Source organism: Rhamphochromis sp. 'chilingali' (genome assembly GCF_963969265.1).
Source record: "Rhamphochromis sp. 'chilingali' genome assembly, chromosome: 3".
Lineage (NCBI taxonomy): Eukaryota > Metazoa > Chordata > Actinopteri > Cichliformes > Cichlidae > Rhamphochromis > Rhamphochromis sp. 'chilingali'.
The window spans coordinates 26,363,148-26,379,733 of NC_137931.1; the positions used below are offsets into that span (position 1 = coordinate 26,363,148).

Below are 16,586 nucleotides of genomic sequence, written 5' to 3' on the forward strand. Positions count from 1 at the left end.
TTAAACAGTGCAAAGATGCAAAAATAAATAAAATTCTGCAATAAATAAATACTAAAATTAAGATTAAACTCATGAAAAAAATTCAGTTTCTGCTTCTTCTTTGAGGTTTATTAGGCTCACAGGTGCTTTGCCGCCACCTTCTGGAGCATAAAACAAAGAAAAGTTTGTAGTCTTTGGACCAGCTGCTTCTTCTTCTGTGGTGGTTTGTGTGGTCTGAGCAGCTGGTGTTTAAACTGTTGATGAGAGAAAATACACCACAGAAAAACAATCAGAGTTTGGACTGAGAGAGAGTGCAGCAGGATGAGGTGGTTGTGGGGGTGGGGGCAGCGGTGGTGGGGTTTGACGTGGATGGAGCGCGGCTTGCAGATGGGAGGGCCGTTAATCCACGGCGGTTAATTGCGCGCTCGGGGATGGCATCTTGTCAGCAGAGATAAGTTGTCACATTTTCCACTTGAGCTGAGACTAAACGATTGTAAAATAAGTTATGGCCGTCCTTGGGGCTGTCTGCCGTTCGGGGATGCGCCGGCCAGCAAGCGCTCGACAAGATACGTTTGTGTGTGTGTGTGTGTGGTGTGCACACGTGTTTCCATCTGCACACACAGATACACACCGCGCCCGTGTCAGTGTGGCCGCCGCGCCGTGATATTGATGGAAGCTGAATGTTATTTTATTCCGCCGCTAGTCACAGCTGTCAGCAGCCGGCGTGAAGAGTGGAGGGCAGAGAGAGAGAGACTCCACTCACTGTGCTGATAGCCTCGCTCGCCCACAGGTCTGAGCCTGCATGTCGACCGGAACGGGATTCAGTATAGTTTACTTTAATCCATTTGGACCCCGTCAGTGGTGATTCCGGATATTATATATACATATTTATACATTTACTGTTCTGCTTATAAAATAGAGCAGTCGAGGTGTGAGGTTTTGCGCTCAGATTTACTCAGCTTCTGTTCTGTGCCAAAGAGTTTTGCCACCATGCATATTAAGGTCATTAGTGAAGTATCAAAGGTAACTGTGCAGCAGGATCAAGAGCTGAAGCCAGAGTCAGAATGAAGAGCAGGGAGTCCTGTATCTGATGGCCTGGACTTCACACAATCCTGATCGCAATATCAGCAGTGTGAAATTACAGGAAGAGACAAAAGACTCCAGTTTAATCCCACTGATGAAGCAATTCCTCCATAACCTGTAAGTCAACTACAAAGCCAGGTCCAGAGTCCAAAATTAGGCTCACAACTAACCCAGAAGTTATTAAAAATAGCAACCGCAAAAGCTTTTTTAGGGTACTCAAAAACGAAATCAGAAAACTTGTAAGTTCTTCCAAACCAGTACCAAACCAAATTTAAAATCATACCCAAACCTAAGTTAACCCAATGGAAAATTTATTTTGAAAGCAGTTTTAAACCAGTTTAAAAGAAAGTCCCAATAATCCCATTATGAAGTGTAAGAAATAAGTCTGGTGTAACATGAAGGAACCAAGACCCTGAGACTAATTTAGAGAACTGTGACAAGCCCTCGAAGATGTTAAAGGTTTAAAAAAAACCAAAAAACGCTGAGGTCAAACCAAAATGAAACTAGTCAAAAACTTAATCCAGAACCAGCTTAAAACCTGTCCAAAGTTCTCAGCAGATAAAACAAGAAAGGCCACTTGTGTATTAAACTTACAACTATCTCAAATTATCTCTGAATGTTTTTCTCCACAACCATAAACTTCCCCTTTTAAGACACTGCAGAAAAAGATGGGTGCCTCGACCTATCCTCCACCCACCAAAAAGCTCTTTGGTCTTTAGAAAGCAAAACCCCCCAAGTAGTTCTGTTTAGTTATATTTGGCATCAGTCTACAGCAACAGTTATTTTACTGATGGGTAAAGATCCTGCAGTATTATAGTGAGAGAAGCCCATTGATCACTTGTGAGCAGTATGGCAACAGTGTAGAGTTCTATTTGTGATTTTATTTGGTTAAATTTGCAGACACAGGCCTGGGAGACTCCGTCTGCTCCAGTCCCAGCATCTCCAGCACCACCAGTCCAAAGATGGAGCCGCCGCCATCGCCGCACGCCAACCGCAAGAAGCACCGGCGGAAGAAGAGCACCAGTAACTTCAAAGCCGACGGCCTCTCTGGTACTGCGGAAGGTAACGCCATCTCCCCTCCCCCTCGCCTCGCACTTTCCCCGCCTAGTTCTTTAAAAAAATACAAATGAAAACATCATCTTTAAAACTGACCCGACCTTTATTTTCTAGTTTTCAAATCTTAAATCCCACTATCTTTGTAAAGTTTGTGTATTGATGCTACACTCAACAAAAATATAAACGCAACAGCTTTGTTACTGCTCCCATTCCCCATGGGATGGACGTAGAGACCTAAAATTCATTCCAGATACACAATATAACCATCCCTCCCAAACAGTGGTCACAAATCAGTCCAAATGTGTGGTAGTGGGCACATCTGCCATATTGAGATAATCCATCCCACCTCACAGGTGTGCCACATCAGGATGCTGATCTGACATCATGAGTAGTGCACAGGTGTACCTCAGACTGCCCACAACAAAAGGCCACCCTGGAATGTGCAGTTTTGTCTCACAGCAAAATGCCACAGATGCCACAAGCAATGAGGGAGCGTGCAATTGGCATGCTGACAGCAGGAATGTCAACCAGATCTGTCGCCCGTGCATTGAATGTTCATTTCTCAACCATAAGCCGTCTCCACAGGCGTTTCAGAGAATATGGCAGCACATCCAACCGGCCTCACAACCGCAGACCTCGTGTAACCACACCAGCCCAGGACCTCCACATCCAGCAGGTTCACCTCCAAGATCGTCTGAGACCAGCCACCCAGACAGCTGCTGGAACAATTGGTTTGCACAACCAAACAATTTCTGCACAAACTGTCAGAAACCGTCTCAGGGATGCTCAACTGCATGCCCGTCGTCCTCATCGGGGTCTTGACCTGACTCCAGCTCGTCGCCGTAACAGACTTGTGTGGGCAAATGCTCACATTCGATGGCGTCTGGCACGTTGGAGAGGTGTGCGCTTCACAGATGAATCATGGTTCACATTGTTCAGGGCAGATGGCAGCTGAGAATGTCCCAGTTCTTGCATGGCCAGCATACTCACCGGACATGTCACCCATTGAGCATGTTCGGGATGTGCTTGACCGGCGTATACGACAGCGTGTACCAGTTCCCACGAATATCCAACAACCTCGCACAGCCATTGAAGTGGAGTGGACCAACATTCCACAGGCCACAATTGACAATCTGATAGACTCCATGCGACGATGTGTTGCACTGCATGAGGCAAATGGTGGTCACACCAGATACTGACCGGTTCTGGGTCCCCAGACCCCCAATAGTGCAAAAAACTGCACATTCCAGGGTGGCCTTTTGTTGTGGGCAGTCTGAGGTACACCTGTGCACTACTCATGATGTCAGATCAGCATCCTGATGTGGCACACCTGTGAGGTGGGATGGATTATCTCAATATAGCAGATGTGCCCACTACCACACATTTGGACTGATTTGTGACCACTGTTTGGGAGGGATGGTTATATTGTGTATCTGGAATGAATTTTAGGTCTCTACGTCCATCCCATGGGGAATGGGAGCAGTAACAAAGGTGTTGCGTTTATATTTTTGTTGAGTGTATAAGAAAACCCTGAACCTTTGTTCATAGTGACATTAGTAGATTATTTGGGACCTAGGCTGGGAAACGCAGTCATGTGATTGTCTGAGATTTTCGACCTCCTCAATGAGGAAAGGATCTCTCCATCCTGTCATTCTCTCAGCCCTTCATCTCTTCACCCTGTTTGGTCTTCCTCTTCTCTGTAAAGTCTGTGGATCAATGAGTGTGTACATGCACAGCAGTAACTCCATATTAGTGAATCCAACAACAGCTGAAAAACCTGCTTTCATATTAATACTGCAGACATTAAACATGAAAAGCATTGTCTTTGGTAATAATTCAGCTGCAGATAACCTGATGAAGCTAAAGTTGATCAGAACAAATCTTAAAGACAGTTACAAAAAGCCAATTAGAGACCTGGTTACTAACTAATGGCTAATTTTGTATATGCTTCTATATATGCTTATATGACAGGTTGGCATCATTTAAGTGCATGGAGACATCCGCCATTTGGCGATCATTGTTGGACAGTTAGAGGAGCAATTCCTTATGAATGTTTGGACTTGGGTTAGATTCGATGTTGAAATTTGTTATTATGTTTAAAGATTTTTGATTTATTGTAGGGGGGGGGGGTGTTTTTTCTTTTGTTTATAATAGTCTGTAGAACAACTGAATTAGCTTGAGTCCCATTCAGGGACCGTTCAGCAGTTGTAGCCACATGTGTTGCTATACACCTGTCAGTCAAAGTGGCATTGCACCTTTCAAACTTTAAGCCTTAATACAATTAAAACCGGTAAATTATTTTAAAAATTCACCATCCAGTTATTGTGAAGGAGGAATGTAGCCATAGAACCCCAAACAATTTTTGTAGCAGGCTGTAAACATGCTTAATTCTGCTGTGAACATGTGGACATCTTATAATGTGAGACTGATTCACTTTTGGAGGCGGCCTCAAGTGGACATTAGAGGAACTGCAGGTTTTTGTACTTTACTTTTAAGCCTTGGAGTTTGATTCTACTCTGAAACGAGCCCACTTTCTTTTTCTCACAGACTTTCTTTGTATACGTCAGTATCTGAAACTTGGGCCATGCTTAATATATATATTATATACTGTAGTATTATGTTCATGACAAGAAGAACAATAATACGTCTTCTTTATTGATCAAGGAAACTGAATGCAAGAAAACTCTAAAGTAAGCCTTTTACATTGTGGTTTAATGGGTTGTTGCTGATCGTTTCTGCTGAGAGACTGGATCCAATATTAATTTGTTTAGCAGCGTCATATCAAGTGTTTCACACTAAACACAGCAGAAGAAAATTCTTAGTATTAATAAAGTGGCTGGCGTAAAGGGAAAAAAAAGAATAAAATATGGATTCATTCATGAATAAAAACCACAAATTAAACTTAAATATATACATTAGAAAGATCTGCTAAACATCAACCTGTGTGTTTCTTTCTGTTCTGTTTCTGCACCACACATCCATGACCTCCGCCCGCTGCTGTATCCTGATTGGCTGATTCCATCCTAAATTCCTCCTCAGTTTATCACCATTATTGATGTTTTTGTGATAATTATCGAGATCTTTTATCACACACACACACACACACACACAGTAGCTCGTTGAACAGATGTGGCGCAGCAGCAGATGTGTAATGTTCGTCCCTCCATCAGTGAGGTATCAAGCAGCTGACAGGACAAGTGGCTGTCTGAGTGACAGATTGACGCTGCATCTGCCTTCATCTCTGCTCATTTCCATCCCTTTATTTTCCTTTATTTCCTCACATCCACCCTCAATACTTCCTTTTTCGTTTTCAGTCTCCCCTCCTGGTTCTTGTCCTCATTTCCATCTTCTCCTCTAATCTTGTTCCTCGTTGTTTTGTCTCATCTGTTTCATTCCTCCTTCACTCTGTTTTCCTTATGCTTTACTCCTCCTCCTCCTTTTTTCCCCCTCTGCAAGCGTTTTATTATCACTTCCTCTGACCGCCACTCGTTATCAGACGCTTCCCGACTCCCTCATCTCGCCCCCACATTAGTCAGCCAGAGAGGCTTAAGTGAAATATTATAAATAATCCAGTGTATTGAAATCTTTTATCAGCTGTGTCACTTTCATTATTCAATAAGCGATTAGTAACAGTCTTCCCAATTTAGCCATTAAGCACTGAGCGTGCTCAGCCGGCCGCTGGCTCACCGCCTGTCACGCCGGGCGGGCGGGTGAAGTATCTTCATGTCAGAGCGAGGCCTGGCGTAATTCATGAGGGGGAACCGCCCTCTGCGGCCGAGCTCCCCCAGGTAGGACCACACCAACACACACACTCGGAGATTCTCACCCTTAGTTTGCTGCACCAGTGGAAGTTCCTGGTGGTGATGGTGATACTTCTACCCACCAGTATCTTTTGTTTCAGATGGGGCTTTTTGTGACCTCTGGCCAGACTAATGTGCGTGACTTTTTAATGACTCACTGACCTGCAGCTCCACCGTATTCACCTGGATTTGGACTTCATGGCTCATGAGGATGTTTTACTACCGTTCTGATGCATTTCAGTTTTCTGTTTTGACCAGGTCTTGGTTTTATTGGTGTATTGACTGGGACTTGTCAGATTCATGAAGATGTTTTTTAAAGGTATTCTTGCGTGTCATCTTTGGTGTACTTCTGGTTCATCCATTGATTCTGACTTCTGTCACGCTTACATTTGGACTAAACCCATGGGATAGGATGGGATAAACCCATGAATGGGTTTTGATTTTCACTTATCTTGATTTTTAAGGGCATTTTTTTAGTGTGTAGCATTTGATCTAGTTTAGTTTAATTAATGCATTCATAGTTTATTGGGTTAGGATTTATGATAGTTGTTTCAGTTTTCTGTTTTAACTTGGTCTTGGTTTTGTTGGTTTTATAGGTGTACTGACAAGGACTTACCAAGTTCACGTCGGTGTTTCTACTCTGATATTTTGGATTTTTGGATCAAACTACGACTTCTTTTGTGCCGTTCTTGCTCATTAGCAGTACTTTGTTTTGTTTTGTTCTTCACAATGCTTTTTTGATTCAGACTTGGTTTTGGCTTATTGTCTTTGGTAGAGTTCTTGTTCATCTATTGATTTTTTTATTTAATTTTTTTGGATATGTGGGGTTTTTTTTTGGTTTAGTTCTAGTTTGATTAGTTCAATTTAATGTGTTTCACCGGGGTTAATTGCGAATTACTTCTTTTAGCCTTCAGCTTTAAACATTCTTAGTTTTGTTAGTTCTATCCTTGGTTTGTCAAGTTTATAGGCATTTTTTGACTTATTTTGGTTTTAACTTTTATTCTGAAAATTTTAGCTCAAATGTAGCTCTTCATTTTTACTTGTGGTGGTCTTTGAGTTAGTTCTCTACATTATACATGCTTCCCTTAGGCATAGCACACATTTTCACTGCTATGCAGATGACACCCAACTTCTAGCCATGAAGTCAGATAACACACAGCAATTTGTTAAAATGCAAGAATGTCTTACATACATAAAGCTCCTCACACACAAGGTCTTGAATAATCAGGGCTCATCTTATCTTAATGACTTCATAGTACTGTGTGACCCCAATAGAGTGCTTCACTCTCACATTGCAGGCCTACTTGTTGTTCCTAGAGTATTTAAAAGTGTGGGGGGAATGGGAAAAGAATGGGAGGCAGAGCCTTCAGTTTTCAGGCCCCTCTTCTTTGGAACCAGCTTCCAGTTTGGATTCAGGAGACGCACACTATCTCTACTTTTAAATTAGGCTTAAAACTTTCCTTTTTGCTAAAGCATATAGTTAGGGTTTGATCAGGTGACCCTGAATCCTCCCTTAATTATGCTGTAATAGGTCTAGGCTTCTGGGGGATTCCTATGATGTGTGAAGTATTTCTTCTTCAGTCACCTTTTTCACTCAATATGTGTTTATACACCTCTCAGCATTTAATTATTAGTTATTATTAATCTCTGGCTCTCTTCCACACCATGTCTTTGACCAATCTTCTTCTCCTCACCCCCAACTGGTCATGGCAGTTGGCCATCCTCATAATGAGAGCATGAGTGGATCTGCAGCCTCGACACCGGGCTGCCATTTGAGCTTTGAAAGTTGACCTCAGTCTCTTTCGTTCAGCTTCAAAAGTTTGAAGCTGAATCTGTGGCCACATTCCTGAAGTTTAAGTTGAGAAACGGTGGCTTTGATTCCTCACATGGAAAGCTGCTCACAGCTGATGTTTAAGTTGTGTGCGCGCCTCTCAGATCACATTCGTGTGTGACGGTGTCTCAGCTGAAGAGCTTCACCTCATTGTTGTCAGGTGGTCGGTGCACCTGCAGCACGCCGCTCTCTGACTGCTTCATCAAGGCCTTGAATTCCTTTAAAGTCGCAGCTTAATCAGGAAGGTGGGCTCCGTCACAGGTCAAATAGGGTCAGAGAGGGTCAAACAGAAGGGAAACAAAGAGGGCCTCTGTGGAGGAAAGACCAGGTGGTCCTGCAGTTACCTGTCAGTCACTTTGTTTTAGTCTCTCTCCCTCTGACACAAGTTTATATAGTTTACACATACATGTTCTTGTGTTGTAAAGCACTTTGTGATTTTTTTTTTTTTTATCTGTGAAAAGCGCTATATAAATAAATTTTACTTTACTTACTTATGTTTAAGCTTTTTCAGACAGGTTGGTGAGAAACATTTACAAGATTTTTTAAATGAGACGCACAAAATACAAAGACTATCGTCAGTGCTGGATAGACCTGCTGATGTTTTAACGTTTTCTCCAGTATACAACATGAAGAGTAACAAACTGTTCAAATAAACTTCAAAGCGTTCAAAGATCAAATTAAACATCGACATAGCCTGTACACTCACTACAGCTATAGCCTGTACATACTTATACTATATTCATAACATACCTTCATACCGTGTACATTATAACATCAGAAAGTGAGAAAATGAGGAAAAAGAAAGCAACAAGCTTTCACAAACTTCCACTAATGTACGATTTTTGATATCAGCGAGCTCCAGAGAAACTCTTGCTCCTGGTTCCTCCTTAGATCCCTGATCCCTGAGGAGATGATCCAGCAGGCTACACAACATGTTTTAAACCATGAGTCGACTTAGAGGCAAATAATATCTGAGTTAGACTGAGAGGAAAAACACTTCACGTCCCCCTGCTTTGAAAAAAAGCTCATACTGGAGTAACAGGCTGGATATTCATGTAGGTGGAGTGTAGTGACAGTTTTAACTGAGTCCCATCACTTTGTGGTGTCTTATATCATGAAGCTGCTTCTGCCTCTTGATTCATTTTTTAGCTTTTGTTTTTTATCTCAGATCCATGACTCTGGTCTCTGCTTCAGCCTCTCTGCTCGCGCTCTCGGGGCTCCAACCTGTGACCTTTTTAACACCACCCTGATTCATTCCATCCGTCACTCGCCTCGCCTCCTGTGGCAGATCGAGGAAAACAAAGCGGACTAACATTAAAGTGTCAGCCGCGGCTGTATTTCATCCTCTGCAAATGTTGCTTTGGTGGCAAATGCTCGCAGTAGCCCCAGGGGGGAGTGAATATTACAGAGTTTGCAGAGGTCAAAGGTCACAGAGCTCAAACCTGTGGAAGAATCAGAGCTACAAAGGAGCTACAGAAGTTCAGCGTTTTTATCGTCCCATCATTTGTTGGCACTTAGGTTTGATTTAATGCTTAAAAAAATCACATTATCACAGTTTCGACCATATTTTTTGAAGAATGTTGCCTTTATATTCTGCTAAAGGTGATTAATTAAAATAATTAATCATATCTATGAAATAAGAGATTATACTGAAAACTGTCTAATGCAATTTCAAAGTTTAAGTTGACTTTTGTTTTATTCTATCCAACCAGCAGCTCACAATTCTAAAAAGGAAATAAAAGTTCAAACCTTACACATCACACACTGATATTTCGCTCTAAATTGCCCGCAAATAAGTTTTCTTACTTTCTTGGTTATCTTTTAATGTGAAAATCTCGAGGAAGTGTTGAGTTGTAGCTCAACAGCAGGTTTTTTTGAGGCTCTTGTTGTTTGACTTTCAGTGGGTTTAAAGTGTCATGAATATTTTTAGTTTGGTTATTTTTTTATCAGATAAATGTGAGCAGAAACTTTTTGATTGACATCTTTAGATTTTTTCCAAGTTCTATTTTTTTATTTGTAGTGGATTAAAGATGTACTTTGTTGATCTTTCACGGACTTCCATCCCTTCATTGTGCTTATTGGCTCCTCCCACTTCAGCACCGAGCCACACCCCCTCCATAGCATCCTCTGCACTGCTGGTTTTGACACCTGTCTCTCTCTTTCTCTCCCTCTTCCCCTTTACTGTCTATGTCTTATATTTGTTGTCTCATTCCTAAAATCTGGCCTCACCTCTCCTTTGGTCCTGCATGTTTCATTCCTCATTCATTCCTCTTCTCTTGTCCCTTGTCTCCTTTGTTCCTGTTCGGATCGCCTGTTATCTCTTCTTCATTCCTCTATCATACCCGCTTGACCTGCTTTTGTTATTCCTTCATTCCTTCTTCAATCTTCCTTTGGGTCCCCATTCGATCTTCCTTCATACCCACATTATTCCTGTTTCCTTCCTCGCTGCCGTCTTTTCTCTCTCTCTTCCTGCCGTCGGGGGATGCAGCCAAACGTAAAGCTTGGAAACTAAATCGCGTCTCTAGCCTTCGCAGCATTTACACCAACAGTCTGCAGAACTCAGAAGGTAAAAAAAAAAAACTGCTGTGGTGGGACGGACAGACCCCCAACTGACCTCCACCCTGACCCTCCCACCACTGCAGGGTTGGAGTCCCCTGTGCTGGAGATTTGTGCTTTTGATTCCAGGAATGAATGAGTTGGTGATTTGCAGAAAAAGATGATGAAACTGGGTTTGAGTCACTTACATGTTTAAGCAAGAAGCACTGAGACACTTTTATAACATGAAGGCTAATTCTTTAATGAATCATCAACTTCGATCAAAGAGGGAAAATTAGTTATTAGTGATATTTATAGTATTAGTAGTATAATATATAGTAATATTAAATTATACACCTTTTTTTCTTTTTTTACCAAAATTGAGGTCAGTACAGAGTTTAACACTCATCATGGACCATAACTTGAAAGTGAGCTGCTAGCTGAGCTGTAAACTGAACATGGATTGGTTACTTCTGAAAAAAAAGAAAAACTGAAAAAACCCTGATATAGTTTTAAAAGAAACTAAATATGTTGCTGTAAATTTTATGGATTTATGACTCACATAGTCAGTTTTAAGGTATTTTTGCAGTCAGTATGGGATGTTTGCCCGACTTGGACTCATAGTTAACCTTCCCGTCCACTTTATATCCATGTACAACATGTTGGAATTGCCATTTTAAATCTTTTTCACCACCTCATATGTCTTAATCAATGTGAGAGTAATGCAGTATTGTCCATGGGGAAAAAAAATATTTCTCTAACTTTATAAACCACACAGGGATATTTTCATCCTGCAGTTTGGATGTGTTTCACCTCTAAAGAGTTCTTAGAGTCTTTTTGCTGCAAATCATCCAGTCAGTTCTTTCTCGGTGTGTCCATCTGTGTTTGGTCCAGTGGAGAAAGCATCTGTCTTTCCCTTCCCCTGTATTTCTTTGCCCCACCTGCCTCACCTGTGAGGACACAGCCAACCAAACACCCCCACCCTGGAAGCATGGGCTGTACAGGTGATGATACACCACAATGTGATGTGCGTTTTGTGCGATAGTGTTCCAGAGCATCTTCTGGTGTGATTTCCTCCTTCATGAAGTATGTGCTGTGGTTCGGTTCCTCTCCGTCTTCTGCTCAAGAGCAAAAAAAATAAAAACACAGAGCCACATATTTCTTTCTCTGAGCGACTTCTGAACAATCGGCTGCAATATTTTCCAGGTTATTAATGTTGTAAAAGGCTGCGAATAATATGGGGAGTAATGACCTGTGTCGCAAAGCAATACTGTGTGCGGTGACATTTAAGGCTTTTAATTTGTGTTTCCCGAGGCCCCCTTTTGTCTCCCTCACGCCTCCCCTCTCATTGCACCTCCCGTCCTCCACTCTCAAACACACATACACCTCCCGCTGAGCCTCAACACCTCACACCCCGGATGGATGATAGGCTTGTATGCATGTCCTGCCCCCCACCCCCACCAACCCACCCTCTGCCAATCCCCACCTCCTCCCCCTCTTCCTGCCGCCATTCCTCCCTGCGTCTTGTAAATGCTGTATATTTGGTTTGTTCTTTTCTGCCGTTAAAGGTTGCCAGTGTCAGAGTTCACAAATTGCCTCGGCACCACCTCTCTCTGCGCGAATGTCACCCACAGTAGCCGAGAGCGGTGGCAGTAATTACCCGCACAGTGCGGCGTGGTCGGCGTCCGAGTTTGTGTGTGTTTGTGCTCTCGTGCATACATTTAGACACACGCAGCAGCGAATGGAGAAAGAAAAACACAGGCCGAACAAGGCAAGAAAAGAAATCAGGGGGAGTTTTTTGAAGATTTCCTCAGAGGATTTAAAATCTCTTTTTATAGCTTAAAGTCACATTTTGTTTCATTTCCAATCTGAATGAGCAAATTAAACTGTCAAGACAAAGACACGATTTTCTAGAAAGTTCTTCAAAAAATAAGCTTGATTGTTTTCGCCTTCAAAGTTTGGGGTTTAAAGTAACTTTGACAGCTAAATGGTCCTTAAATTAGTTAGAAAAATGAGAAATTACCCAATCCAATGTGCTTGGAAGATCCAGTATGATCTTGGAGGTTTATTTTAATCACGTACAGCAGTGTTACCCATGAACGTGCGATGAAAGAGCTTTAGTTATTTTTAGTGAAATGAACTACTACTGTAAAAAGTCTGAAATAAAGTTGAGGAAAGTAAATTCTTAAAAATTGTTTCCACATGCAGCAGTTACTCATCAACACGATCATCACGTATGTGAATCTGGCATTTTCTTACTTTTAGCTCCGTATTTGGTCTCCTCCACTTCCTGAGGAAAATATCTGGCCTTTTATCTGCAACATGCTGCATGTTCTGCGACAGCTTTGGACATATTTTGTTCCTGATTTGTTTTTAGACACTTAGCATTATTTTTGTGAAGATTTATCAACTTTACTTGTCTCTTTTTACACTTTCTAGTCATACAGTGGTCTCTCGTTTATCGCGATAATAAGTGAAATAAGTGAAATCTGCAAAGTAGCCAACTTTATTTTTTATAATTATTATAGATGTATAAGGCTGTAAAACCCCTCACTACACACTTTATACACTTTTCTCAGTCAGGCATGAACATTTTCACACTTTTCTCTGTTGTCTAAACACTCTCAAAGTTTAAAACTTGTAGAAAAATAAGTCCAGTATTATAGAATGAAACCAAAGGCACCTGCAGGTGATGGCGTTTCGTCGAAATTCTTGTGTTTGTTGGGGAGAAAACTTACAAACGCACAGTACAGCACTTCAGAGTCACACTGCTAGCGATCGAGATTGATGTAAATTTGACAAGCTGAACGCATTCTGTACTGTACAGGAGGCACGACACAAGATTGATTGACGTTGGTCTACAGCCTATCAGGACGCAGAACACAATGCGCTGTTTAAAAAAAAAAAAAAAAAGCATGCAAAATTGCACCAAAAAAATTCAACAAAACAGAGAGGCCGTGAAAGGTGAGCCGCGTTGTAGCGAGGGACCACTGTATTGCTTGCATCTTTTTGTGTTAATTTTTTGGACATTTTGTTATTTTTATGACACTTAAGTAATATTACATATTTATTAACATTTACTAACACTAACAGCAATTTCTTTGTATTTTACAGCAATTTTAGTTGTAGTTCAGAGATTTTTATCATCTTTTTCCAATTTATGTTGTCATTTTATTCCTATTGCTTTTTTTCATAATTTTCTAAAATATTTCTCAGGGAGTTCATTCCAAACTAATATAAAATAATGTTATTATTTTATTGATATTTTCTTATATTTTTAAAACTTGTTATATTTTCTCCTTTTTTAGAAGACAATGTGAACATTGAACACTTTTATTATCCTCTGCCCCTCGGCCCGTTTGCAAATTGAAGCTGCACATTCTCAGCATTAATTAAGCTTCATTAATGTTAAAGGTAATTAATTTTAGTCCTTGCACTTACATTTTACTTCTAGCTAGGGATGGGTATTGATAAGATTTTAACGATTCCGATTCCATTTTCGATTCTGTTTAACGATTCGATTCCTTATCGATTCTCTTATCGATTCTTTTTTTTTTTTTAAAGGAGAACACTAAGGTCAATTAGCTCAGAACTTTGTTTTATATCTTCTCTTTGAACAAGATAGAAATTTAGGAGTAACATGGCCTTACAAACCCAACAGTGAGATCTTAAGAGAGCCACAGCCTACGGCTCTTCAATGGGGTGTCACAGGGTCCCCAGGGAAAAAAATGTATATGTAAAATAATAAAATAAATATTCTCCTGTAGCAATAACAAAGTTTAACATAAATTATTCTGTAGCAATTACACAAGAATATCCAGTAATGTCCTGCCTACAATTAAACACATTCACTTACCAAAGTGAAATCGGGGGCATGTGCTGTGGCAAATGGGTGGAAGCCTTTGACCACAAACTTAGTCACTGCTGGGTGACATTCGTCTATCCTGGCCTGAAAGGAGACGCTACCGGTAGACTGCAGCGACAACTGCCAGCATCTGAGCCAGCCAGACTCTGTCTCTCTCATCATGGTTATCTAAATGCAACGCACAGTAATAGCAGGTTTTGTAATAAGGTAAATCGCGCTAACATAATATGCAATGCTAATTGATTAGTTACCTGCAGTATTAACGGGAGAGGACGTGGAAACGCTACCGCTGCTGCTGGGTTGAGCTTCGCTAGTCCGGAGCGGATCAAAAACACGACATTCGTTGAAAGCAATCGCGTGTTTTTTGAGCAAATGCTTTTGCATGTTCATAGTGTTTCCTCCCTTTGATGAAATCTCTACTTTGCAAGTATTGCACGTTGCCCTGTTGTCATCCTTTCTCATAAAGTGTAACCAAACTTTTGAGCGTTTGTGCCGCTCAGGCGCCGTGTTTCCTACTGGGTAAAAGACGCTACTCAACGTGATGACGTCATTCGGGGCGACTGGAATCGATAAGGGAATCGTTTTTAAAAGTGGCAAACGATTCCAAGGAATTGAAACAGTGGGAACCGGTTCTCAACAAGAACCGGTTTTCGATACCCATCCCTACTTCTAGCTCCTCACCCTGGATATAAAGCAGCTAAAAGCTCCACGTTTCATATTTGACCTATTGAATATAGTTTCCATTTCTAGTTTCTATCATAATATAATCCAGTGAATATCTTTTGGTCTCCACCTCCTCCTGAGCTCTGACATCCTGTTTCTTTTAGCTGTTGGCTGCTCAGAGAACTGAAACTATGAGCTAAAAGAGACTAAAAAGCTCCACAGAGTAATTTTTCTACCATGCTTTAAGATTAGTGTTGCTACTGAGGTCCAGGCAGGGGTTTCATAGTAAAAGTGGGTGGTGGGAGTGGTTCTTTTCCCCCCTGATTTTATTCATTAGCGGGCTTAATGCGCTGGGTCAGCATGCAGCATTTAAATCCAGAAACACCGTTTAATTTACGCTGCAGAGAGGCAGAGCCTTTCTGGATTGTTGGTTTCCATAATTGTCAAGCAGCCTCCACCCCTCCCCTTCCCCCTGAAAACAGAGAATCATGGGAATTTAATTATGATGGGATTCTGGCTCTTGACCCTGCAGGGCTGAGGCGGTGCTTGATGGGTGAGCCGTCATTTAGAACGAAGAGGCACCCGGTGTTCACCCAGGAGCTCCGAACACCTCCCTCCCTGCATTATGTACAGTTTGCCCTTCATCAGACACACGTTCATACGCAGAGCTTCGACTTCCTCTGGTCTGAAGATAGTTTGATGATGGTAGCACCCGCTCTGAAGTCACGCAGTGTCCCCGTAAATCATGAAGGACAGCAACAGGTGCTCCTAAAATAAAACTCATGTTTTTATGCAATCAAGTTAATAATCAAAGGTCAATAAGCTCCAGGCTATGAATCAGGATCGAGCACTGTGTGAAACTCTGGATGTTTTTCTATGTTTTTGGAGGTTTAATTTAGTTTAAGTGAAATTATTATAAGTGCTTTATCTTCAATATTTCTCGTGATAATCTGGGGCCCTTTTTTCTATTTTTTTCCTGCTTTTTGGGACAATTCTTCTTCTTAGACACCAAAATAAATGTTTTCCATAAAATGTATTTATATTAATGTATCTTTTAAAGAAAAGTAAAAAAGGGTTTTTTTGACACCTTTTTCTGTCATTTTGTTTTTAAATTCTTTAAAATTTTTTATTTTTCCAATTTTTTGTATTTTAAAAAAAGTTTTTTTAAATATATTTTTTAGAAATATTAGTTTGACCAGTGTTTTCTTCCTCTTTGTATATCATTTTACAGATTTTGTTTATTAATGGTTATTAATATAAAGTAACTGGAATTTTTTGTCTAGCTTTCTTCAGATTTTATTTATATTTTTCAAACAAGTTTTCAGACATTTGTGGGGTGAATTTTTCTTTCCTTTAGCTGCTTTTTGAACATTTTATTATTCTCAACTCATTTTCAGTTTGGACCTGCAGGTTTTAATTAGGCTTCATTAATGTTAATGTTGATTAATTCGGTCACTTCCTCTAAAAACTTATTTCTGGATCCTTTCCCAAAAACATCACCTGGAAAAAAGCAGCTTGAAGCTCCACTTTGGTAAAAATGTCCAGCTTTTTTCCACTGTGAGAAAACCTTTTATTAAATATTTTCCTTCACAGTTTGTCCCTCTCGTTTCACTGCTTTCATGAGAAAAGTTCAGTCTCATCATTGTTTCTCTGAATCTCTGCGCTCAGCGGCTGGTTTACTGCACAGATCGGTTTAACCTTGATCCGTTAGCCGGCCCTTGTAAACAGTAGTTTTAATTAACGTGAGCTCATCCGACTCGGGCCGTCAGCTGCC

General features: G+C 41.0%; 1 protein-coding gene across 6 annotated transcripts in view; it reads left to right on the forward strand.

Moving 5' to 3' along the window:
- The window catches only part of agap1 (ArfGAP with GTPase domain, ankyrin repeat and PH domain 1), a 189,880-nt gene that overhangs the window by 144,937 nt on the left and 28,357 nt on the right, over nt 1-16,586 (forward strand). For 5 of the 6 annotated variants that reach the window (XM_080878086.1, XM_080878085.1, XM_080878084.1 and 2 more), the window contains one exon: nt 1,963-2,124. In XM_080878086.1, coding sequence (XP_080734212.1) covers nt 1,963-2,124 — 162 coding nt within the window. The remainder of the gene's footprint in view (nt 1-1,962; nt 2,125-16,586) is intronic. The other variant, XM_080878082.1, reaches the window with a different exon arrangement.